Here is a 26591-nt window from a genome sequence, read left to right as displayed (position 1 = left end):
CCATTGATTTGTTAGGTGGTCTAGCTTACAATCACATTATCTGTGAATCACGATGAATTTGTTTTCACAGTTTCATAGTTATGTACTTGTGGCTTTTGTTTCATGTCTTGTTGAACAAATCGGACTTTTAGAACCACAAAAAATATTCTTATTTTATTTCTAATTTCAACAGGAATCATGCTGCTAGTTAACTGATATGTATTGAGCAGTTATTATGTTCTCAGCACTCTACCTGTATGATCTTTATTTCACTGTCTCTATAAGGTAGACACTGATTATCTCCATTTTACAATAAGGAAGCTGTGGCCAGAGAGGATAAATAATTTACCTAAGACAGGAAGCAGCAGAGCTGGGATGTGAACTGTGATTCTAGAGCCCATTGATGTTTACCTCTAGACAGGTGTGCTACCATCCAGCTCTCTGAAAATAAGCCCTGGTTTGTCACATTTGCCAATTTTTGTGGTGTAAATGCTCCCACCATAGCTGACATTGCTTCACTAAGCATGGATTTCGGGAGAGATCTCACAATTCCTCTTGGAAGCTGGACCTCTTGCCAGTTCCAGTGCACACAGCCTTTAGCGTTACACCAGCAGGTAAGGGGGTGGTGTTCTTCAAATAGCTATTAGTTGAGATTCTTTGGTTTTAAGAAACAGAAATCATCTGGAGCTGGCCCAAGCAGAAGGTGGAATTTACTATAAGGATATAGTATCAGAATGAAGGGCAGGAGGGTTTTTGGGTGGGGGAGTGAGGAAAAACTATGGTGGGGGCCTCGATCTCTACTTCTCTGTTTACTGCAGGGCAGTGTTCTTGCATCTCTGGCCCACAGGCAGAACAGTACTATCCATCGGTCCTGAATATCCTCACAGCGGTTCCTGCCACCAGCAGAGACTGAGGCCTTCTCTGACTGGCTCAGTTAGGTCAAGAGTCAGGTCTAGGTCAGTCAGCTATGGCCATGTGACTTCAGTGGGTCTGTTTGCCTCTGTTCATGATCAAATTGGAGATGTCAGTCTACACTAGGATCAGCCCCTTCTGTCTTTGAAATTCTGTTACACTTAACACCTATCTTTGTACTGTGGTCCTCCGGGCTCCTCACCATTTGGGTCCTGATGATCATTCTGATGTACGTCATCCCCTTCTTCACTTTGACATCCTGGCCTTCTTGTTGGCCCTTGAATATTACAAGCTCATCTCACCCTAGGGCCATTGCTCTTCCAATGCCTGGAAGACATTTTCTACAGGTCTTCTTGTGGTTCACACCCTCCCTTCATTCAAGTCTCTCCCTCAGAGACTCCCTCCCTGAGCATCCTGCCTGAAACAGTCCACGCCACCTGTGCCTGTCCTCTCATCCACTTTATTTTTCTTCATCATGTTTGATATTATCTGAAATTGTATCATGTATTCGACCCTCTGTTCGTGGTCTCCCCACTGGAATGTAACCTATTGGTGTAGGGACTTTGTCTTGGTTATTGCTGTATTTTCAGCACCTGGAACAGTGCTTGGCATGTCGTAGATACTCAAATCTGTTTGTTGAATGCATGATTAAATGAATGAACAAATGAGTTGCAGACTTGTTTTGAAGTATACATTTAAAAATAAACCTCAGCCCTGTCCAGTCTGGCTAAGTTGGTTGAGCGTTGGCCCACGCACCCAAAGGTTGCCTGTTGATTCCTGGTCAGAACATGTGCCCAGGTTGTGGGTTCAACCCCTGATAGGGGTGTGTGGGAGGCAACCAACAAATGTTTCTCTTTTACATAGATGTTTCTCTCTCTCTCCCTTCCTCTCTCTCTCTCTTCTCTCTCTCAAAATCAATAAAGACATATTAAAAAAATAAATCTCAACTATTGATTTTTTTCAAATGTGTTTTGTTTATCCTGTACTGTAATAAAAATAGTACTTCTTTTTAAAAAATGAGATGTAATTCAGATTTTTAATGGTCTGACCTTCCCCAATCTACCCCTTAACACACTTTCTCCAAAGCCCTCCCTGTAAGTATTATAAATAAGCGAGGTTTTGCAGCAATATGTGGAAATGGGCTTTTGTTGTTCGTTTGAGGCAGGAAATATTTGATATTAATTATGACTTGATGATTGTATGCTTTCCTGGTAAGAAAGGAAGTGGCCTAAAAAGCTGGAGTTTTGTTTTCTGTGTTTAAAGGCTTGGTGCAAGCAGAAAACATTATCTGCTTGTTTATAAGACTATATCACAGGTGACTCCTACAAGAGTCCTCTTTAGTTAAATGCAGGTAAAGTAACTCAGAATTATCATCAAAACAGATGAAGACAAATGGCTGTTTGCATGAAAAAAAGAAAAAAAAAACAATTGAGAAAGATACGTTTCCAAAAGTGTGCCCAAAAGATTTTCTTTTGAAAAATTCAGAGCTAGAAGGAAAATATTATTTTCACAAGAGAAGCATGCATTTGGCCATTGACAAACCATTTTCCTTTCCAAAGCTGGGGAGATTTTCAGTTGAAGAAGATTGACAACGTTGCCCCTGGGCTAAAATTTATAGTTTTCACCATTATGATTGATTTTCCTTTGCAGCTAACACACTCTGATAGAGTTTTGAAAAAATTTTTGAGCTATGGCATCCTCACTATGGTACATATGTGTCTAGCTCTTGTATCCCAAGGCAATGTCTAATTCATGCCATCCATTTAGATGTATACATTTCATGAGCTTTTGAAGACATTTTCCTTTCTTTACTGTATAACCAGCCTTGTACATTTCAGACTCGTGGGAAATGATGGAAATGAGAGGGAGCAACTGCACAGCTGGAAAGAAACAAGTGCCTCTCTAATTAGCTAGTTAGCTCAACACATAAGCTAATGAATTCAACAAACATTTACTAATTAGTGCCAGGTGTTGTGCTAGGATGTGGGGATGCCACCTGGAAGAGACATGGTCCATGCCCTCATGGAGCTCACAATCCAGTGAGTTCCAGAAGGAGGTGTCATTCCAATTTCAAGTCACAGACCACCATGATGAAGATATACTTAAGCTCTGCTATCTTCCACACTGAGAGCTGACCACCCCACTTTGTTGTAAACCTTCAGATAAACCATAATATTCATTATGAATAGGTTGGACTCATTTTTTCTCTCAAGGATTTTACTTTTTCAAGAAGGCTGACTGGTCAAACCATTATGTATTCCTTTGTAGGAAATATGCTTTTTAAATACCACAGGAAAAGTATGAATACTTCTTGCAAAGAACTGGGAGTAACAATGCCTAAAGGTGACCTAGAGGCCTTTTGTCCTTGAAGGAAACATGATTGTTTATCCCCTGACACAGCAGTCTTTCTTTTTCGGTTCTTTGTGACTGACTTAAATGCACTGAACATCAAATTCAGGGGGTAACTCCCTCTTCTTTTTTTTTTTTTGAGAGGGGGTTTCCTAAATAAGGCTTAAAAGGGTATTTTTATTTTGATTTAAGTTTTACTAATATTTTAGAAGCTTCTGGATGGCATAAAAGTACTTTTAGAGTATGCTAAAAGTACAGCCTAATTTTACACCAAAGAAACTCTTAAAGCTACCTAAAAATCTAATTTTTATAAATGGAGTAACTTTTGTATTGACTATTTCTACCATTCCTTTTAGTTTTAAAGAGTTCAAAGATCACCTCATACTCTTTTTTCTTCCTTTCTTTCTTTCTTTCTTTCTTTCTTTCTTTCTTTCTTTCTTTCTTTCTTTCTTTTTTTCCTGTGTGTTTCTTTTTTTTAATTAAATCTTTATTGTTCAGATTATTACATTTGTTCCTCTTTTTTCCCCCCATAACTCCCCTCCTCCCAGTTCCCGCCCCACACTCCGCCTTCACTCCCCACCCACTGTCCTCATCCATAGGTGCACGATTTTTGTCCAGTCTTTTCCCCCATCTCCCACACCCCTTTCCCCCCCAAGAATAGTCAGTCCATTCCCTTTCTATGTCCCTGATTCTATTATAATCACCAGTTCATTCTGTTCATCAGATTATTTATTCACTTGATTCTTAGATTCAGTTGTTGATAGATGCATATTTGTTGTTCATAATTTGTATCTTTACCTTTTTCTTCCTCTTCCTCTTCTTAAAGGATACCTTTCAGCATTTCATATAATCCTGGTTTGGTGGTGATGAACTCCTTTAGCTTTTCCTTATCTGTGAAGCTCTTTATTTGACCTTCAATTCTGAATGATAGCTTTGCTGGATAAAGTAATCTTGGTTGTAGGTTCTTGGTATTCATCACTTTGAATATTTCTTGCCACTCCCTTCTGGCCTGCAAAGTTTCTGTTGAGAAATCAGCTGACAGTCTGTATGGATATTCCCTTATAGGTAACTGAGTTTCTTTCTCTTGCTGCTTTTAAGATTCTCTCTTTGTCTTTTGCTCTTGGCATTTTAATGATGATGTGTCTTGGTGTGGTCCTCTTTGGATTCCTTTTGTTTGGGGTTCTCCGCGCTTCTTGGACCTGTAAGTCCATTTCTTTCACCAGGTGGGGGAAGTTTTCTGTCATTATTTCTTCAAATAGGTTTTCAATATCTTGCTCTCTCTCATCTTCTGGCACCCCTATAATTCTGATGTTGGTACGCTTGAAGCTGTCCCAGAGGCTCATTACACTATCCTCGCATTTTTGGATTCTTTTTTTATTTTGCTTTTCCGGTTGGGTGTTTTTTGCTTCCTTGCATTTCAAATCATTGACTTGATTCTTGCGCTCCTCTGGTCTGCTGTCGGGAGTCTGTATAATATTCATTATTTCAGTCCGTGTATGCTTAATTTCTAGTTGGTTCCCCATCATAACATCGAGGGTCTCATTAGTTTTCTTGTAGATCTCATTAAGTTTATCGGCGGCTTCTAAACAGTTCTTGAGAGACCTTAAAAGTGTGGTTCTGAACTCTATATCTTCCATTGACAATTTTGTCCTGTTTCTTTGTCTCCGCATTTTGTTATGCTTCCTTGGTGCACCCCCTAGTGGTCTTTGTGCACAGTCTTGTAGTTAAGCCTTGATTGTTGTAGCTAATACCAGGGAGGGTTTGACCTCCAGGCCAAGTGGCTGTGAGAATCAGCTGTGTCTGCAGTGAGAGAACTTCTGTCCTCTAGGGAGGTGCTAATCTAGCCTTTGCCTGAGGCTATCCAGCAAATGCCTCTGTGCAGGGCTTGGGCGGGGCGGGTCGCATAGGATCAACAGGGTGGGCTGGAGAGAGCAGTTATGGCGGCTCTCAGTCCTGTCCCCAGGGGCTCTGCCTCTCTGAGTCCCAGCAACCGCTGCAAACCTCAGAGAGAAAGCTGCACTCTGTCTGACCGAAGCCAGACAGTCCCGCTTCTCCCGTTTGTGTCTGGGTCCCTAAAGACTCGCCTGTATCTGGAGCTCAGAGTCTGCGACTCCCTCCCGATTGAAAACGCCAACCGCGCCCTCCGCCGCCAGCCCGCTCCGCGCACTCTGCACCTCAGAATTTGACTTCAGCACTGCGCCTCCTCTGAGTGTCCGTATGCGTTTCTCTTTTCTCCTAGTTGTAGGACTTCCACTCAGCCAGCGTTCCTGTGGTTCTGGGTGATGTCCGTTCCGTCTTTTAGTTTCACTTTTGAAGTAGTTGTTCAAAGCAGCAAACTCCAGCGTTAACCTATGCCGCCATCTTGGTTCTCCCACCTCATACTCTTAAGAGTTCTTCATTTAACTTTGAGCTTTAATTCACAACAACCTTTCACACTAGACATTATTCCACCTGTTTCCTGTAACCTCTTAGTTATGAGATCATAAACTGCTAATTCACAAGACTGTGGCTTAGTGAGCTTAGTCTCTAATGTAGTATCTTTAAAAACTCATCTTTATTTGTATCAAATCTACTTTCTCACCTCTTTGCTTTTTAAGCTATAATTTGCTTTTTAAAAATATGGTGTAGGGGCAAGTCTCAAAGATGGACCCCAGTGGGCCACAGTTTGGAATTCAAGCCCCTTTTCATTGACTGTGATCTGGACAATGATTTGCTTCAACAAACAGAATGTAGGAGTGATGCAGAGCCTGTCCCATGATTACCCTTTAGGGGACTGGCAGCTTCTGCTTCCTCCTCTTGGAACATCTGTTTTTTGGAGCCCTGGGCTCCTCATTCACTACCTGGCTGGAGAGACCATGTGAAGAGGCTCTGAGGCTGTATGGAGAGGGAGTGAGGTCCAGCTGTCTCAGTGTCCTGGTCAAGCCCTTGCTGCTGGCTGACTTCATCTTCATGAAAGACTTCACAAGGGACCAGCAGAAGAACCACCCAACTGAGCCCAGCAACCCACAGAAGAGTGTAACAACATGTGGCTGCTGTTTATGCCCCTATGTGTTAGGCAGTTGGTTATGCAGCATCACTAACAAACTATGCCACACCTGTTAATCTTAAGACTTCAAATAAAAAGCAAGTGAATTGGCTCCCTCAGAATAATTCATATACTAACTTGAAGAGTTTTTACGGGAAAGTAAGCCTTCAATGCTCTGAGAATCTAGGTTAGTGAATAGCATTCTTATTCTCGATCAAAAAACTCGTCAAAAGGTGGGATTCTCTCTGTCCTGGTCCTCACCAGGGCTCGTGGTTTCTTCGTGACTTTCCCCAACTCCTCAGAGTCAGAGCTAGAGCTGTCCCAGAGCAGCTGTCCCCGGGCCTCTTGTTCACGGAGCCATGTTTCCATTTTGCCAATTTTCCGGGGACCATAGTCATTCCTTGAATGATGTTCTAAAAATTCTGCATTCTGTGAATTTCCTACAAAAAAATTAAAAGTTGATTTAATTAATTCCCCCCTGACAATGGTGTATTTGTTTAAGTGCCTGTTTTTGTATGAACACAGAATAATCTGTTTGGTATTTTTAAAAATATATACACATATACAGGACGCCATCTGGGGAAGCATTCACAATGTTTCTCTTTTCCTTTTTTTAAAAAAATTTAAATCTTCTGAAAGGCACAAGAATATTATACCTGTATATATACCTGTACACTCCAACTCACCAACAACATTTTGTCACTGTATATGTACTTTTCAGTTGATCCATTTGAGAATTAGTTGTAGAGTCACTGCCCCCCAGCACACATCACCACAAATCTCCTAAGAACAAAGGCAGGAAGGAGAAAAGAAAAAAAAGAAGAAAATTAAGAAGACTAAGAAGCCCTGACAAGATACCTCAGCTGGTTAGAGCATCGCCCTGATACACCAAGGTAACGGGTTTGATCCCTGGTTGGGGCACATACAAGAGTTAACCAATGAATGCAAAAATAAGTGGTCAACAAATCAATGTTTCTTTCTTTCTCTCTCCCCTCTCTCACCATCCTCTCTCTCTAAAAAAACAAAACAACAAACAAGCAAAAAAGGAGGCTGAGAAACAGAAAATAAAATGCAATGTATGATCCTGGTTTGGACCCTGGATCTAAAAAAGAAAGCACTAACAGAGAAACAGAAAGTAGCCATAAAGGGCATTATGGGATAACCATCGATACTTACATACGGACCAAACATTAGAAAGTAGCACGCACGAATGTTAACATTTGTAAGTGTAATAATTGTACTGTGGTTATGTAGGAAAGTTGCCCTTGTTCTTAGAAGAAGCTTAAAGAAAAATACTAAGTAAATAATAGCACCGGTGTCCAGAGAAGACCAGAATTGTGCAGGTGACAAATGATGTATTTAGGATGACACTTCCCTGAGGTATGTAGTTATTTTCACTATAAGATACCAGTTCCATCTTTCTTCAGTTATGTCCATATTCCCATGCATTTACATGACACTTTACATTTTATATGTGCTTTCCCACAGCTTTATATTAATTTTACATAAAACCTACTTGGTGACATGCTTTATATTCCCATTTTACAGGTGTGGAAATTGAGGTTTGCAGAGATTAAATGACTATAATTTAGCTGTAATCTCTTTGTCTATAGAATAATCTCATGCAGACAAATATATATCTAATAATCATTGAGAGATGCTATGTACCAGGCACTGTTCTGGGAGCTAGACAAGGTCCCTGCTCCCATTTATTACAGTTAATAAATGTCCCGGTGGGGCTCAAATGAAAGAGCTCGATTCCAAGCCCACGGCTTTTTCTACCCCCTACATATGGCTCCTGGAAAGGGCACGAGCAACACAAACATCTTAAAACTCACAGAATTGTAAGCTCTAAAAAACGATGTTCACTTTGTGTGAGTTATGTATCATTTTATATATATACATATATAGTACATATAATTTATTATATAAATATATGCAAAGTGTGGGTGATTTCATTTTAAAGAAGCTGCAGAAAGAGACTTGAACTCTCATGTCAATTCCAAAAGAGGGAACGGAATAGGCAAATACAGCATAAAATCAGAGGAGATGGGTCCAGAGGAATCTTAACTACCAGAATCTAACTAGCAGGATCCTCTTGTAAGTCTATGATCTTGGCTACACTCCATTTCTAGGAGAAAGCAAAGAGAATTTCTTTTAGAAGACAGGGGAAGAAATCAAAGACACTATTTGGGAATAAGTAAAAAGGAATCATTGATCCAGCATATGCCTACTGCCGTGGTGAAATCTATAGGCTTTGCAGAGGGCAGCCTTCTCTTGAAAGATAAGGTTGAGGAGTCACAACCTCTATATTTGCAGACTTTCCCACGGTTGTCCTGGACGGAGCTCCAACGAGGCTGTACAAGAGGGTGGGTGAGAGAGTACACTTGGGAGTCAGAAGGACTTGGCCTTGAATATTGGCTCCATTACATAGGGCCTAATAGTAACTCCTACCTTATAGGTTATGTGAGGATTAATGCATTTAAGGGCAGACCACAGTGCCTGGCTTATAGTAAGCACTCCATAAACCTTTGCCAGAGCAAAATGAAGCCGCTCAGAAAAGCATGGGGAAAGCAGGAAAACCCCATCACCATGTGTCACAGTCTCCCCTGAGCCCCTCCAATTCTGGAGCATCTCTCAAAGACTACACCTGTGTTGGTTTTCCTTGGCCTGATCTCAAACAATGAGTCTCTATGTCTAACTGTAGCTGAGGCACTTTTCTTACTTGTTTTGCCAATATTTTTTTTAATTGTAAAAGTTGTTTTCCTGCATGATTACACGGCATATTTTATTCCGGAACTCAGGAGTATAGGTTACATAGATGCCTCAAGTAGATTTTCAATTATTCAGCCTGTTCTTATTGCATTAACGTATTGATTAAGCATCTTGTTCTGAGCAGGAGCAGGATCTCTTTCAGCTGCCTATTTTGCTCTTCGAAGCCCAAGACCACCAGAGGCGCGGCCAGCATCTCCCTAGAGCTCTCAGTGGCCAGTCTTGCTGAGGTGGGGATTTGGCCCACAGCAGGGTAATCTAAGAGGGTAGACAATCTTGTACATTTGCAAGGGTGGGCTTGCCCTGGAGCAATACAGACAGGGCAAACTTTATGGGGCTCTCATTGGTGGGGCAACATAGCGCAGGGGTTACGCATGCAGATATCTGTTGGAAATCACACCGCACTCTGAGGCTGTGAGCAATCTGGGCTGACTGCCATGTGGGGCTGGGTAGGAGAATGGCAGATGAAGCCAGGGAGGGAGTTAGACTTTGTCCTCAGGCTGATGGGGACTCACTGAAGGATTTCTTTTAGCAAGACAGTGAGTTGGTCAGATTTGCATTGTATAAGGCTCCTCCACTCTGAGTGCAGTACTTCTAGATTCTAGGAGTGGGCACACTTTTTGACTCGAGGGCCACAATGGGTTCTTAAACTGGACCGGAGGGCCGGAACAAAAGCATGGATGGAGTGTTTGTGTGAACTAATATAAATTCAAAGTAAACATCATTACATAAAAGGGTACGGCCTTTTTTTTTTCAGTTTTATCCGGCTGCTGGCCGTAGTTTGCCCACGGCTGTTCTAGAACATTATTGTGCAGGGGAACCACTTTGGAATCTTGACAAAATGTGGGGCCTGATTCAGTCGGTCTGGGGTGGGGTCTGAAATTCCGCATTTCTAATAAACTCCCAGGTGATGCAGACCCTGCTGGTCTGTGGACAATAGACCTGTGGTTCTTAAACTTTAGAGGCATCGAATCACCTCAGTAGAGGGTGCTAAACCCAGATTTCTGATTCAGTCACTCTGGCTGGGGCCCTGACACGTTCCCAGGTGAGGCTGGTGCTGGAGGTCTGGGGACCACACTGGGAACCACTGAAGTGGAGGGCTGATGTGGGAGGGTGAGACCTGAGTGAGGAGCGCAGTCAGGAGGCTGTCGCAATAGCCCTGGTATGACACGATGGCCTAAAGGTGACATGGGGCATGGGAGACAGAAGGGAGATTTCAGCGCTAGGCGACCTCAACAGGACTTGGCGACTGACCGGCTGCCAGGAGAGGGAACAGAAGGGCTGGAAAGGCCCCAGAGCACGGAGGCCGCGCTGAATGCATGGATGCAGCAGGAGCGGGCTTGGATTCAGTTTAGATATTCCGAGTGTGCTGGGGGGTGGGGGTGGGGGTGGGGGGGGGGAGAATGGGCCAGGGGCGAGAGTGTCTGCATGTGGCACCCAACCAGCTGATACCCATTTCCTGTTTAATATATCCTCCACATGCTTTACTCTCTTTCACCACAAGGTGAGGCTCTTTGGCCTTTTTCCCTCCTAGGGATGGAGCGAGGATTGCCAATAATGCATACAAAGTACAGCAAGCCTCTATAACAGTGATGGCGAACCTATGACATGCGTGTCAGAGGTGACACGCAAACTCATTTTTTTGGTTGATTTTTCTTTGTTAAATGGCATTTAAATATATAAAATAAACATCAAAAATATGTCTTTGTTTTACTATGGTTGCAAATATCAAAAAATTTCTATATGTGACACGGCACCAGAGTTAAGTTAGGGTTTTTCAAAATGCTGACACGCCGAGCTCAAAAGGTTCGCCATCACTGCCCTATAAAGAAAGAAGCATCTTATTACAGTGCTTAAACTTCTGCCTTTTCTTCCGGGCCATCCAAATGACATGATAACCTACCCACTATATTCCAGGAAGTAAGTATCAGCTGGGACCTCAGGCTGTTTACTGACCTCCTGCCCTAACAAGTTCCTACCAGTACCCCTGAAAGTTTATTTGGTGATGATTGAAACACTTGAAATACTTTATTTTACTGAAAAAAACGGCATGACTCACCTGGACTTGGGTTTAAGGTTTCATCAGGCAACACGGTTAGAAAGTCACCGTCATCTCTGGGGATGCTGTCAAGGATTTTCTTGGCTGTGCTGTCCCTCGGTTTCTCCTTATTAATCCTCGCCTCCCTGTGAAGACTTTTCTTCAACTCCACTTGGGCCTGAAAACGATCAGTTATAAATGGTTCAAGACCTCCCAACCCCCATCTCCACCCTCAGCTACTTTCACCAGAATAGGTCCATGGGTCAGCCACTTTGCCAGTTGTGTAATCATCTGTGGGCATCTGTGGTCCCCTAATCAGAATAGGACTCTCTTTTTCCTATTAGAAGGTACAGAGTTTTTCTTTATGCACAGGTTTGTTAGGAGAAGGGAGAGTATATCCACAGTCTCAAAAAGGTGAGGACTTCTGTGAAAGCATTTCTCCGAAGGCTAGTTGATATATTTGGAATAGCAGCAGACAGTGGTTTTAGGCTTATTCACTAGAGTGAGAAGTTTGGAGCCATACTGTACATGGCTTTGTAACAAGAGGTCTTTCTTGTAAGATCGCTCTATGGCAGCGGTTGGCAAACTGCGGCTCGCGAGCCACATGTGACTCTTTGGCCCCTTGAGTGTAGCCACGAAGTTCCAATCGCACTGTATGTGCGCGCCCGCACATGGTATTTTGTGGAAGAGCCAGACCCGAGGGGCCAGAGTTTGCCGACCACCGCTCTATGGCATACATTGCAGAGATGCTTCAGTATCAGAATAAAGACCAACCCCACACCACTCACCCCCCCCCCCGCCTTTTTTGTTTTTACTAAACCAAGAAAAATGATCTAACCCATTTTTTTCTGCTGGAGCCAGAATGTCATAGAAGCAAGAGTTTAAAAAGAGAGACCTGAGACACAGCTAGGTCCTATGAGGATTGAAAACGAAGGAAAGACTTCGTCGGTAGGAGAAGGAATGTTGCTGGTTCTTCCCAACTCCAGTAGGTGAATCTTTTGGATCTAATGGCTAGATTTAAAAAGGCTGGAGATGAACCCTTAACTACATTTATGTGCAAGGGCAGTTATCATGTTCAGTGAATTTGGTAAATATGATAGTCTTCTCATATTTACCTCTTGTCTTTTCCGGTTTATTTCCAGCATTTGCATCTTATGTAAATATTGTCTTTTCCCAGAAGTATACATTGGAATTTGCATCTTCTTTTCCAATTCCTGCTACAAAAGATGACACCTTCATTAGTGTGAGGTAACTGGTTACGGACTCTGCAATCTAAACTTGAAATCCTTTTTGGAGCAGAACAAGATGAATCCACAATTGTAATCCATAGAGATCTCCTCTGATATCAAAGGCGAACCACTGCAGTTCCCAGGTAAGACCTTTGTGTAGCTACCAGCGAATGGAGTGGCAGTTGGCAATGTGTGCAATGTAGTTTTTTAAGGTTCCTGTGGAGTGTTTCAGACCTTGAATGGACATGTCTTTTCACATCTCATTTTGACAAGATATCACTTCCCCTATGAATAGATGCTATTACTATCTCCCCAGAAATGTGTTCTGGCTTGATGAGACCAACCTCTCTCTCTTTCTCCCTGTCTCTTCTACCACTGACTACTTGTCTGGCTATGAAATTAGAACCTATTTGCCGAAACCGGTTTGGCTCAGTGGATAGAGCGTCGGCCTGCGGACTGAAAGGTCCCAAGTTCGATTCCGGTCAAGGGCATGCACCTGGGTTGCGGGCACATCCCCGGTGGGGGATGTGCAGGAGGCGGCTGATCGATGTTTCTCTCTCATCGATGTTTCTGACTCTCTATCTCTCTCCCTTCCTCTCTGTAAAAAATCAATAAAAAATATTTTTTAAAAAAGAAATTAGAACCTATTTATACAGAGTGTTCCCCTATATACCAACATAAGCTCTGGTATATTACAGTTTAGGAAGGACTTGAAGTTGATTATTTGTGACTTTGGTGTTCTTCCCATAAACTCCAGTGGGACAGTGCTGACAGTCATTGAGGGCAATCAGGGGTGATGCACACTCATTTACCACCAGATGCGTTCAGTGATGTTTTATGTGGCCTGTGGACAATGACTGTGTTCACTGATGTGAGCCTCAGGGAGAGGCCATCTCCTGAGGTGCTATCAGCCTCACAAACATGGCCTTGAGGATCCAAAACTACCTGGACATCTTCTACCAAGTGAGCCAGCACACAGCAGTATCTAGCTGGTTCCAAAATGAATCAGGAGGAGAAAGTGTTAGAAATCTGCTTCTACCTCACATTTTACATTTCTGCACGAGGGAAGTTTTCTCAGCAGAGTATGACAAGTTTATAAAGGGAAAGAATTTTACAGTAGGCCCTTTCCAGGATGGCTTTTTGGTGCGTTGTAGTATGATTTATCCTGAAAACTGAGAACAAAGAGAAAGTTTTAGCCGAGTGGAAGAAATGAAAGGGAAGAGTTATGCTGGACTTTTCCCACACATTTGAACACGTCTAGAATCACCAATTTCCAAGTACAATTTCTCTGTCTCTTCTTCTTCTCCCTGTTCCACCAGGGAGCGGAGAAGGGCCGTGGGTTCACCTGACAGGCAAGAGCAGTTGCCAGCGGGAGGCAGGCCCAGGAGACAGAGGGCTTTGTCAAGTTCTAACACCGAATCACGGGATAGTGTGATTTGCCTTGAAGTCCTCTGTGCAGGGAGTACCTGAAAAGGACAGCCCACCCTCCAGTTACACCCGCCCCTCCGAATACCACTGCAGTTTACCTTTGCTCTGCGAGTCGTCCTGGGTTCTCGCTGGCTCAAGATCCTTTCAGAAGTCATTACTTGTGGCAGGTCAATGGGTTCAAGCTTCTAGAAGCCCAACATTGAGAGCATTCAGCATTCCTCGAGCCATGAGATGATGAAACATAAAAGCCAGGCATTAAACTATCTTAACACTTTGCGAAAGCAGCACTTGCCCTCGAGAGCACACAGAGAAGGCAATTTCAATGGGATCACAGTGGTATTCTGGGTTCTGTATGGCTCTATTGCACTGTGGTCAGTGACTTATTGACCTAAATAGTGGTCAGAGAGTTAAAAGACTAAGAATCCTTTTCTAGCTGCATTGAGGGACCATGTCTAAAGTTATCGAATAATGAGGATCTTAGAGTATTAGAGATGAAAGAAGCACCAAGAAGTTATTTTCTTCACCCATTAACCACCCAGCTGAACTCCTCTGGTTCTTGGAGAAGTGACGTATTTTAACATCTTCAGAGGAGCTCCCTTATCCTCCTCAATAATAACCGGTGGTGGTTAAGAGGCACACGTGAAATGGCAGTTCAGTGTGCTAACAAATCTTAGACATGACTTTTCCTAGCGGGGGTTTGGCTTCATAGGGAAAGTGATGCTGGAGTTTCAAGGGGTCACTAATTGGGCAGCAATTGATGAGCCAGTAGATCTGCCTCCAGTCCTACTTGCCTCAGATGACTGGCTGCTCCAGAAGCTAGAGCGCTGGAAGGAGATTGAGTAGGCAGGGACATAAATGCTGCCCTGTTCCCATTGCCATGCAGTCAAGGACCTGGAGGGCCATGGAGGTCATTGCTTCACTCAGTGAATACCTATTGAACAATTGCCATATGCCAAGCATGGGGGTACAGTGGTCAACAAAAATGGGCATGGTCCCTCATGGAGCTTACAGTCTATGGGAGAGGAGGAGCAGATAAACTTTTGCTTGTGTGATTATTTGATCAAGAATTACAAACTAATCAGCACTTGAGGGAAAAGTCTGCAGGGCAGGACTATGACAATATATTATTCCTGGAGGACTCCACCTCAGAAATGGGTGGTATTATGAGTTGAATTGTGTTCCTTCTCCCAAATCTATACGTTGAAGTTCTAACCCCTAGTACCTCAGAATGTGACTTTATTGGGTAATGGGGTCCTTGCAGATATAATTAGTTAATATGAGGTTATACGGGAGTAGGCTGGGCCTTTAATTCAATATGTTGGTGTCCTCATAAAAAGAGGAAATTTGGAAGATCACCATGTGAAGATCAAGGTGGACATTGGAATGATGTTTCACAAGAAAAGGAATGCCAAAGGCTGCCAGCAAATCACCAGAAGCTAAGAGAAAGGCATGGAACAGACTCTCCATCCCAGCCCTCAGAAGAAACCTACCCTGCCAACACCTTGATTTCACACCTCTAGCTTCCAGAACTGTGACATAGTACATTTCTGTTATTTTAAGTCACACAGTTTTTTACACTTCATGATTGTAGCCCTAGAAAAATAATACAAGAAAGAGAGGGGTAAGGAGGCAGTCCCCGAAAGTTTGCTGAAGAAGTAATTTTCAGCAGAAGTTGGAAGGTTGGAAGTATTAAGGGGACGAAGGTTAGGAGAGTGCACGAGCTATTGAAGGAATTGCAAGAAGTTGGCTGCAGTTCAGAGTGAGAGGAAGAGCCGCTCAAATGAGGCTGGAGAGGGAGGCAGGGGTCAGCTTATGCCAGGCCTAATAGGGTTGGTTTTCTTAAGATGTTGGTTTTCTTAAGACTATGCACAGCCATTGACACATTTTAAGCAAAGTAGTGACATGATTGCTACAGTTGTTTTTAAAAATGATCACTGTAGCTGCAGTGTGGAAACTAAACAACTAAAGAGAGTAGTGGGGGGGGGGGGAGGTGAGGGGGCGGCTGTGGCTCCTGGAAGGACACTTGATGGACTCTACAAATATTTAAAACTGACCAAACAGGATTCATGATGGCTGGTGAGGGTGAGTGAAGTGTCCAGATGATATTCAGATACAAGGCACAGATAGTGTTATCAGTCACCGAGATGGGGAATTCTAGAGGAGGACCAGGTTTAGGCGGAATATAGCAGGAAAATACAAATTCGGTTTAGAGCAGGTTGTATTTGAGAAGCCTTTGAGACATATCAGTGTAGATGTGGAGTAGATGTTGAGGTGTTGAACAGGCATGGAGTTCAGAGGACAGGTCTGTGCAGGGGTCATTCCTGGGTAAAGCAAAACTGAAGCCATAGTCATGAATGGGGGCGCGTCAAGAATGAGAAGAGCAGCGCCAAGGAGTCCAACACCGAGAGGCTGGTGTGTGAAGAGGAAATGGCCAAGGAGACAGAAGTGATGGCTCGGGGAGCAGGAGAGAACCAGGGATGCCATGTGCTGCAGCAAACAATGTGAGCGCTACTCCCTTAGTCCAACCTGAAAGGCAAATCCTAACATCTTTTGAAATTACTTTTCATTGTAGTCTGATCTGTTGTATTATGAAGGTGTAGTCCTGGAAGCCAGTGTAGCTTCCAAGAGTGAAAAGAGACAGAGCGAGACCACGGGAGATGGACGCTGAGCATCCAGCACTTACAGTGGGAGAGCGACATGTGCCTCCTGCTACTTCCCTATGGGCCCGTTCCTGGTCCCGGGCCTGGGCCTGGGCTGTTCGCGGGAGGGCAGCCAGCATTTCCTTCTGCTAAAGCAGCCTAACGTGAGGAAGTAGCTTTTTGTTTGTTTTTAACATAGTGACTTAGCAAGGAGCTAAGGAGAGGTGACCAATACTAGTAAGAGAGAGGTCTGTCTCTCTTCTCTGCAGAACACAAAGATGGAGGACAAACGGGACCTGCTGGCAGAGGAAGCAGCAGCTGGTCAAGTCAGAACCCTGAGGGGAAGGGAGTAGAAAAGGAAGGGGGGTGGAGACCAAGGCTCAAGGGATATCCAGGCAAATGGGAGGGAGAATCAGCAATAACTAGGGAGTGTGGGGGGGAGGTGAGGAAGGGACAGGAGTGTTTATGCGATCCCCTGGCGTGGTTCAGGATTCCGTTCTTTCTGGTGGTTAGGCCCAAATGCCTTTGCAGCCGCTATTGTCCATCGTGCTCAGGGTCACAATAGGTCATCTCATTCAATTGTCATGGAACCCTGTGGATGATGATGATGATGGTTCCCCATGTCAGAGAGGTTAGTGACGTGTCCAAAGTTGCATAGCTAGTAAGTGGCAACTCCAGGATTCAAACTCAGGTCTGTCCAGTTCGGAACTTCATGCTTTTTTTCCTCTACTTCTTATTCCTAAACCTGATTTACCACTAGAAACTCTGGGAATGAAAAGAAAAAAGTCCTGAGCAATTCATTGGGGATTGAGATTCAACAGATATGGGCTATGTTCTGGCAAAAAAAAAAAAAAAAAAATAGTATATACGTATATTTGTGTGTATGTTTAGTTAATAAACTTTATTTTTTGAGCAGATTTAGGTTCACAGCAAAATTGTGCAGAAAGTAGAGCTCTTAATATACCTTCTGCTCACAACCTCTCCATTATCAACCGCCTGCACCAGATTGGAACATTGATCACAACTGATAAACCTACAGTGACATGTCATTATCACCCCAAGTCTTTAGTTTACAGTAAGGTTCACTCTTGGTGTTGTACATTCTAATGGGTTTGGACAAATGTATAATGACATGAACCTACCATTGAAGTACCATATAGAGGTGGTTATATTACTCTCCAAATCCTCTGTGCTCTGCCTATTTACTCATCCCTCTTTCCCCCTAACTCCTGGTGACAACTGGTATTTCCATGACTATCTCTATAGTTTTACATTTCCCAGAATGTCATAAAGTTGGAATCACACAGTATGCAGTCTTTTCAGATTGATTTCTTTCACTTAGTAATATGCATTTACGTTTCCTCCATGCCTTTTCATGGCTTGATAGGCACATTTCCTTTTAATGCTAAGTTATTCTATTTTCTGGATATATCACAATTTATTTACCCATTCACCTACTGAAGGGTATCTTGGTTGCTTCCAAGTTTTGGCAATTATGAATAAAGCTGCTATAAACATCTGTGTGTAGACTTTTGTATGGATATGAGATTTCGATTCATTTGGGGTACATACCAAGGAGTCTGACTGATGTACCTGCAGTTCTGATATTCAATCTGCAGTTCTGATAAGGGTTAAGTAGCAGGTGTCTTCAAGTACTCTCTGCAGGCAATTACTTTCTTCCTGGCCATTGAAAAGAACCTAAGGGCTCACACTATTTCTCCCCAAAGGACACTAGATGGCAGCAACCAGCATTGCAAATAGGATCCCTCTGTTAAATCTTTTTTACTTGACCTGGGAAGCACTGCAGAAAATATTGGTGGAAAATTGGCTTCTCTAAACAAAGCAGTCAAGTGAAGTGGCCTCGGAATTCTGGCTTCATATTTAGTTCCTTTTCCCTCCCTGGGAAATGGGATGCCTCACTTCATCATCTTCAGAGAGAATACAATTGAAGGAATTACTTGGAGAATTGTTAGAATGACACTTAAAAAAATTACTTGTCTAAAGATTTCTGGATTATTTGGTTTCTCAAAACAAATTGTCAGGATAGCCAGTGGAAGTGTCACATAGGAGACAAGAGATTCAATCTGTTAGTGGTGACAAACACTAACCTGGGCTTCTATTTACTAGTAGGAGAAAGGTGGGCAGCGACAACTTGAAGAAAGTATAACGTTCATTTGGCACCGTGACTGAAGAATGTGGGCTCTGGGACAAAGGTCAAGATGTCCAAGACGGCCTTGGAGGAAGAAATCGTAAGGCCAAGGGGGAATTTCTGGTCAAGGCATTGCAAGGAGCTCACATTTTAATAACATTCATTGCTCCAAACATATAGCAATAAAAAAATAAAGCAGGAAACCAAAAAGATATGGTCAGTCTTTGATACAAGATATGTATCTCCCTGACTTAGAAAACAGAACAGAAAATTGGGGGGAGGCAGATCAATAAGGCATTTAGGATTCCTGATGGCTGTGAGTTATTTCTATAGGTTAAATGGGACCTAAGAGTGCTCCATACAAGATGGGAAACTAGAGCCAGGCTCACAATTTCAACTCAAGGGCTGCATTATTCTTCACCCCTTTTCCTGGTGAAAAAAAGCAGCATCAACATGTAAGCTGAGAGATGTACCAAGAAATATAACAAAAAAAATTACACAAGACCTCTGTTGAAAAATTATGAAATATTATTGAAATATCTAAAAGAAAATATAAGTAAATGGAGATTTATGCCATGCTCATGGTTTAGAAGACTCAATATTGTAAACTTGGCTAATCTTCCCCAAGTTAATCTATTAATGCTGATAAGGTTTTTTGTGGAACTTGCCAAGAAGATCCAAACTACACATGGAAGAGCAAAGGGCTATGGATAGCAAAAGATAATTCTGAAGAAGAATAAAGTGAAGGGACTTTCCTTATTGAATATAAAAACTCGGTTTAAAGTTAATAGCTACGACAGTGTGGAATTCCTGTGCAGATACCAAGTAGACCAGCACAACAGAGGAGAGAGTCCAGAAACAGATTCATGAAGCTTTGGATATTGGATATATGACAGAAGTAACATTTCAAATCAATCATTTCAAAAGAATGAATGATTCTGTAAAGAGTGCTGGGGCAATAGATTAATCAAATGGGGAAAAAGTAAAGTAAGATTTCAACCTCACACCTGCACACAAATGAATTTCAGATGGATTAAGACCTAAGTGTGAAAAGTCAAATAGTATAAATGTTAGAAATACAAAATATCTTTACGAACTTGGGAAAGAGAATAATTAGTCAAGATACAAGAAATACAAAACATAAAGGTTAAGATTGAGAAATCTGACATTAAAACTGGAAATTCATGTGTACACACACCTGTGCATGCGCATGTGCCAAATGAAAAAGCAAACCATAGATGAAAAGAAGATATTTGCAGCACAGATCATTGAAAAAGGACCAGGTCTCATAAAGAATTCGTATGAATCACAAAGAAAAAGCTGATAGAAAATTGGCAAAGGACCAAAAAAGGTAAAGAAAAAGAAGTTTGTGACAAATTGTCTGATACCCAAAACAGCACAGACCACCCAGGTCAGAGCCATCCTCCATATCTCTCATCACCAGTCTTTGTGCTCATCTTTCTCTCCTCTCCATTCATTCATTCATTCATTCATTCATTCATTCATTCAACATTTATTCAACACATACTTATTGCTCACCTACTACCTGCCATGTACTGTTTTAGATACTTATATACAATATAGAAGACAACAGACAGAAATCCCTGCTTCTGTGAAGATTATATTCTAGCATTGGGGTTGGGGGAGGGTGAAAAGGCACTGAAGAAAATACACACTGAACATAATAGGTAAGTAAATTGCTTGTGTTGGATGAAAATAAGTGTTCTGGGGGTGGAGGGGGGGGGGGAATAGTGAAGGGCCAGGGCAATCAGGAGAGCTAGGGTGAGGGTTGCAATTGTCAATGGATTGTCAGGATAAACTTTCCAGGGAAGGTGAGATTTGAGCAAATCTTTGGAGATGAGGGAATCATTTGAGATTACCTGAGGAAACACTATAGAGTGGGGTGGGGGGTTGGGGTGGACATCTCCATCTTAGGGTGGATCTGAGATAGCTGGATGAGAAGGTGAGTCAGGCCAGAAGGGACAGGGATGGTCAACTCTTCAGCACGGGGCAGGCACATTTGCTGTAGAGTTCCCTGGAAGAGGCTCTCAGATCCAAGCAACTCCAAGTTAGAGAGAACCTGAGTTCCTGACCTGCTCTTTGCTTGAGGAGTAGATGTTCAGGAAGTAGGGAGTGCCAAATATGCGAGTCAAATTATTTAAGGTGCGATTCAACCTGGTTTAATAATTTAAAAAATACTTTTAGAATTTTCCCTGCCAGGGATTAGGCTATTAATTAGCATGTCATGGGAACCCACCATTTATTATTCTCTCAAAAACCCATTTGTAGTGGAAAATGTGCTGAGTCTCATTTGTGAAAGATAATTATAGTTTATATCTTTCAGATACCTGCCAAGTTCCCAGTGATTTCCCTCTTCTCAGGGAGCTGCCTTCAGAATCTACATTTCCACTGCATGGCATACCCCCTGGTCATAGCTCTTTGGACCAAACCTGGAACCATGAGCAGAGCTGAGCCAATAAGATTTTTCTCTCTCTCAGGAATTTGGAATTGGAGCCAAGAGGGCCAGGCCACACTGTTTGACTGGAACTGTAAGATGCAAATTATTGGTCACATATCACCGATGGTCTTGAGGAGCTGAAAGTTGATTTGCAGGGAGAGAATAAAGCAAATGCAGAGAGAATAGCACAGGGGAGACACATAGGAAGTTCTGCCTTTCAGGTTCCAAGGCACAGTTCTTCCCTGAAGTGCAGGTGCCTCCCAACTCTGGGGTTCAATAAAACACTCCTCTATCCCCTTATTATTCATCACATTTGTTATGTTGGTTAGACAATTGGACTTCCAATCTAGTGATGCTACAGGTCTCCAGCAGGGAGTGCACTTTGATTTTTTTTTTTCCCCACGAGGGACAATGGGTCTCTTTCTTATTCATGGATCTGTTCATTCATTCATTCACAAAATATTGTGGGGCATGTATTAAGTGTTAGTGACTGAAGATATAAGACTGAATAACACATGGTCTTTGAGCTCAAATAATTCATTTGTCTTGATTTTTCTTTTTAAGGTGGTTTGGTTAGGATGTGGGGATGCAGTCTTTGAAATACCAGCGTTCTCTTTTTGAGCGTGATGGATTGATGTACTCTTTTAGCGTATCCAGGATTGCTAGGTATGAAAAGTACTTTGTGAACTACAGACTGCTACACACTTACTTTTCACTGGTTACTTTTCATTAAACAATATTTTAAGGCTTTTCATCATTTGGGAAACGATGCTTTTTTGTGTGACCAAAAGATATAATCAGATCAAATAATGATTGTGAGCTTTTGGAGAAAACAGGTAAATAAAAACCAACTGAAAACAGAAATAATGCCTAACAAATGAGCTCAGATACACCTGGGATTGGTCTAGTCATCTGGGTGAATCGTGTAGCAGGTGGGATTTGGCTTTGATTCTTTTCAAATGTCAGCGACAGATCCTGCTCACTGAGACACCCCCCTTCGCCCCCCACCCCCACCCCAGCCCTGCTTTCAGCTGGTGCTTATTTTCAAAGACCCACTCATATCTCTTTCCCCTTCTACAATGAGAGTTCTGAGACTTTACAGTTCTCTAGAGAAAATTCATTAAATATTTATTAAGGTGAGTGCATTTAAAATTTGCTTTGCTGCCTTGAAATCCAGTGTTCTCAATTTCAACAACCAGTTGACACTTAAAACAATAGAAGGGTGGGGACAGAAGGGCTGTAGAGATCATCTCTGCCCAGTTAAGAAAAAGGGCTTTGGAGACCTGATTGATATGTGGTCTCTGTTGTCCTTGTTAACTCTCTGAACTACATGTATACAGCAAAGATAATGCTTCCTTTCTCATAGAGGGGTATGAGGTTTAATGGGTGACATAGATCAAGTTGTCTGGGTTGTCTCTGACTTGTAGTAGGTGAAAATTAAATAGTACTAGCTATTGTTATTGTTATCATTGTCTATTACAAGTGATTTCCCCATAGTCACTCAACTAATCAATGCAAGCTTCAGGTCCTTTGAGACTCATCATGGCTATGTCTTTGGTACTATACTTTCTCCTTTTGGTAGTGGCTTTCAAAAGTGAAATCATTACAAAAGGAAACTGAAAGAAAGATGGTCTTTGCATTGATAACATTCTCTTTAACATTACTGTCATTCTCGTTTGCTTGGTCCTTTTTAATATCCCTCTTTAATGATTATAGTTAAAAAGGGATGTGACCATTAAATTCCTATGAAGCTTTTTAAATTTGTCTTACTTGAAGTCTTCGGGGTGGATGCCTTTTAATAATACTTGTTTCTCCCTGTTCCAGTGGGATGTCAAAATACATGGCCCTGGGCACTTGAAGGATTGGGGGAGAAGCAAGAAAAAACACATTAGAAACAATTTACTATTAAATAAGTTTAACAATTAGTTTTTAGACTTTGTTAACCAATTTTGTACCTTCCTTTTTTTAAAAAATATATGTCAAACCTATGGGTTGAATGTGGAGATGAAACATATAAAGCAGGAACCCTACATGAGAGCAAATGCAAAATATTAGCTTAGACGCAGAATTTAATTTCTGTTTTTCTCATTTCCTCCCCAAACGTATTGATGACAACCCAGCCAGTATGGCTCAGCAGTTGAGTGTCCACCCAGGAACCAAGAGGTTGACAGTTCAATTCTGGATCAGGGCACATGTTCGAGGTTGCAGGCTCAATCCCCAGTGGGGCGGGGGGCGGGGTGGGGGGGGTGGGGGGGTGGAGGGTGGGGGTGGGGGTGGGGTGGTGGTGGTGGTGGGGCATGCAGGAGGCAGTCTATTGATATTTCTCTCTCGTCAGTGTTTCTTACTCTCTATCCCTCTCCCTTTCTCTCTCTCTAAAAAAATCAATAAAAACATATTTTTAAAGAAATGTATTGATGACAAATGTTATTCAAACACAGGATTTGGCATGAAAAATAGAAATGTATGGATTTATTTTAATTTCATTAAATCACCCCCAAATAATATAGGAAATCAGGATAAAATATAGCTTTAAGAAATAAAAATAAATTCTCTTTTTAGATGAACTAGATAGATAGATAGATAGATAGATAGATAGATAGATAGATATTAGGTAGAGAGGTAATAAAGAAATGGAGCATATGCCCTAACTGGTTTGGCTCAGTGGATAGAGCGTTGGCCTGCGGACTGAAAGGTCCCAGGTTAGATTCTGGTCAAGGGCATGTACCTTGGTTGCGGGTACATCCCCAGTAGGAGGTGTGCAGGAGGCAGCTGATCAATGTTCCTCTCTCATCGATGTTTCTAACTCTATCCCTCTCCCTTCCTCTCTGTAACAAATCAATAAAATATATTTTAAAAAAAGAAATGGAGCAAAAAATAAGAAATAAAAAAAAGAAATTGAGTGTGTTTAATAGGAGTATGCAACGCTAAGCATTGTATGTTCCTAATTAAATAGTCCCCCTAACTAAGGAAAGACATTTCCATATATAGCATGTCAATATTCTTTCTTAATAAAACAACCTTGTTAGGAAACAGAGGCTCAAGAGCTCCATTGTGAATTGGATTTTTTTAGCTTGATTTTCCTGAGCCCTTGGGACTGCTACCATGACCAGCACTGCATGAATGAAGTTCTTGTCCTTTCCTCTTAACAGGCTGGAAGCATTCTGATTTCTAGATTCTTGTGTAGACTGTCCTACAGCTCCATGTTGCATTTTAAATGGAAAAATTCCTGGATAATTATGTGTTTCTATCCTTGAGACACTTCAATGACCACCTTAAGCACTTTGCTCTGTCCTTATTTTCTTTTAAGAGATGCCAGCATAGTGAGCAAGACAGAAACAATAGCAATGGCAACCAAACACATGTGGGATTTAAAAATCTAAATATTTTCAGCAAAATTTTCTTCAGTAGCCTGACTCTTCTGTAATTATATACTATGATTTGAGTGATATCACCTCATTATTTAATTTGATTCTCCTGAAATGGCATAGGCAGTGTCAGGTAGCTATTTTTATCCCTGATTTATAGTTGAAGAAAACGGAGGAAGTAAATTGCTCAAGTCATACTATTTGGTATTTGGTGGAGCTGCAGGTAGAATATGGGCCCCTGGAAAATAGTGGTCAAAATGCTCACTATCCCCTACTTATTTATTTTTAATGTGATTTTGCCATTTCAAAAATAAGAACATTTCCCAGTTGTGACTCTAATCCATTAGAATCAGCTTTTACCAATCTAATACCAAAATCTTAAAACTGGATAAAGGGGTTAGATTGTTTTTAAAAAGAGACTTATTCAATAAAATTAAGAGGAAAATTCCCATTCATGACCTTAGGAAGTTGAAGAACATAAAAATCTAGGTCATGGGGAACGGGTCAAAGGTTGTCAGTTACAGAAAGTAGCTCTGAAAGTCATTCTAGGTAAGATTTCCTAGGTATCAACATAGATAGAAGGCTTTCTGGCCAAGTTGACCAACAATGGGAGCTTGATAATGTGTTATTGATCTAGAATGTGAAGAAAAAAGAAAATTACATACAAATATATGTGCTAGTATGTTTACATTATTCATGTACACGTCTCTTCCCAAGTTAGAAATCTAGTAAAATATCCCAGAATAATTTATAGTCACTTCAGGCTTAGAGCTTCCTATCTTAATGGGAAAAAAATGTTCTTAGTCCTGCAGATGACCATGAGAAGATGGAGCTGGGGACAGGGTGACTCATCCACTCATCTGTACTGCAATAAATCAATTTTGTTTGGGGCGGTTTCCAAATTCACATTAGAGTGAACTCCCACAGTGCTGCTTTCAAAATAACAAAGTCTGAGGCATTAAACACTACTGGGGAGGATGATTTAAATTTAGAATCTGATGGAAACACATGATGGTCACAAGGTATCACACCTTTATCTAAATAATTGTAATTGTCTGGCAAAGCTAGCTATAAACATTGAATGCACTATAAACTAAACTGAAACAAAAGGATTTTTCTTCTCATATGGAACTGGAGAGCATTATGCTAAGTGAAATACGCCAGTTGGAGAAAGATAAATATCACATGATCTCACTCATATGTGGGATATAATGATCAACATAATTTGATGAACAAGAATAGATCGATCTAGAGACAAAAAGTGTGTGTGTGTGTGTGTGTGTGGGGGGTGTTAGAGAGCAACTAAAGGACTTGTATGCATGCATATTAGCATAACCAATGGACACAGACACCGGGGCGGTGGGGGCTTGCGGCGGGGTGGGAATGGCTTGGGGGAGAGGGGTCAATTGGGGAAAAAGAAGACATATGTAAAACGTTAGACAATAAAAAATGATATTAATTATACTTAAAAAAAGAGAAAAGCCCTTTATGGAGTTTACACACCCATTCTCATGTACCCAGAATACTTAACAATTGACAGACATTCAATCTCCCATCAAAAGATCTTCCCTTATGTTTCTGTAATTGAGAAACTTTCTGAGATTATGGGGTTAGACAGGCAAATCTACCAATAGCTCTGCTTGACACAAATACACAAATCTCATGCTGGGCTTCATGCTTACCTGCAGAATATCTTCCATACCAGGTCTCTCGTAGCGGAGGCAACTGCCCTTCCCAAGCTTTACTCGGGTCCTGCCGTCTGGCCAGCGAATGTGTACTCTTTTTTTCCAGGTTCTGAGTGAATGCAAACTCCGCAGGACCAGCCGAGGGTGTCTCTTCCTCTTTGTTTTGCAAAGGTGCCACTTTGATCACCCTCGGGTGAGCCTTAGAGTGGCTCAGGCCCATTTTTACCTTAAAGACAGTCAAAGGAAAACCATGAGGGAAGTGGCGTGGGGCCTTTAACGTAGGTTGTTCTAATCAAGGTATTTCAGATGTTTAGCCCTGCTTTCCAAAGCAGATGTTTCCTTCCTGACATCTTTGTATGTCTACTTCACCACACACTAACCCTTCTGGCCACTTCCTGGGAGGTTGGTTTCCATGGAGACTTCCCTCCAGCTCCCACTTGTCATTTCAGACCCAAAGAATTCAGTTAAACATTGACTTGGTTATGCTACTTCATGAAAGGCTCAGTGGTAGCAATAGAAACCTCTATTGATCATTAAACAAATCTCTAACCCCAGGAAGGCCA

General features: G+C 41.9%; 1 protein-coding gene across 2 annotated transcripts; it reads right to left on the bottom strand.

Annotated features, from left to right (window-relative positions):
* Positions 1-4629: 4629 nt before the first annotated feature.
* CCDC198 (coiled-coil domain containing 198) lies at positions 4630-26248 on the bottom strand (the record flags this gene model as incomplete). Of its 2 annotated transcripts, none has more annotated exons than XM_081111006.1 (6): positions 4630-6705; positions 11097-11253; positions 12191-12292; positions 13831-13917; positions 22749-22831; positions 26026-26248. In XM_081111006.1, 6 exons carry the CDS (start codon positions 26246-26248, stop codon positions 6470-6472), a joined length of 888 nt encoding a protein of 295 aa, XP_080967132.1. In that variant the 3' UTR covers positions 4630-6469. The 2 variants fall into 2 exon arrangements, with proteins under 2 accessions (XP_080967132.1, XP_080967133.1); XM_081111007.1 differs by having other exon boundaries at positions 5807-6705; positions 12191-12289.
* Positions 26249-26591: the final 343 nt, after the last annotated feature.

The sequence above is a fragment of the Myotis nattereri genome, assembly GCF_964212035.1.
Source record: "Myotis nattereri genome assembly, chromosome: 1".
Classification (NCBI taxonomy): domain Eukaryota; kingdom Metazoa; phylum Chordata; class Mammalia; order Chiroptera; family Vespertilionidae; genus Myotis; species Myotis nattereri.
Note: the sequence above shows the minus strand (reverse complement) of the source record. Positions and strands in the feature narration are given on the sequence as shown.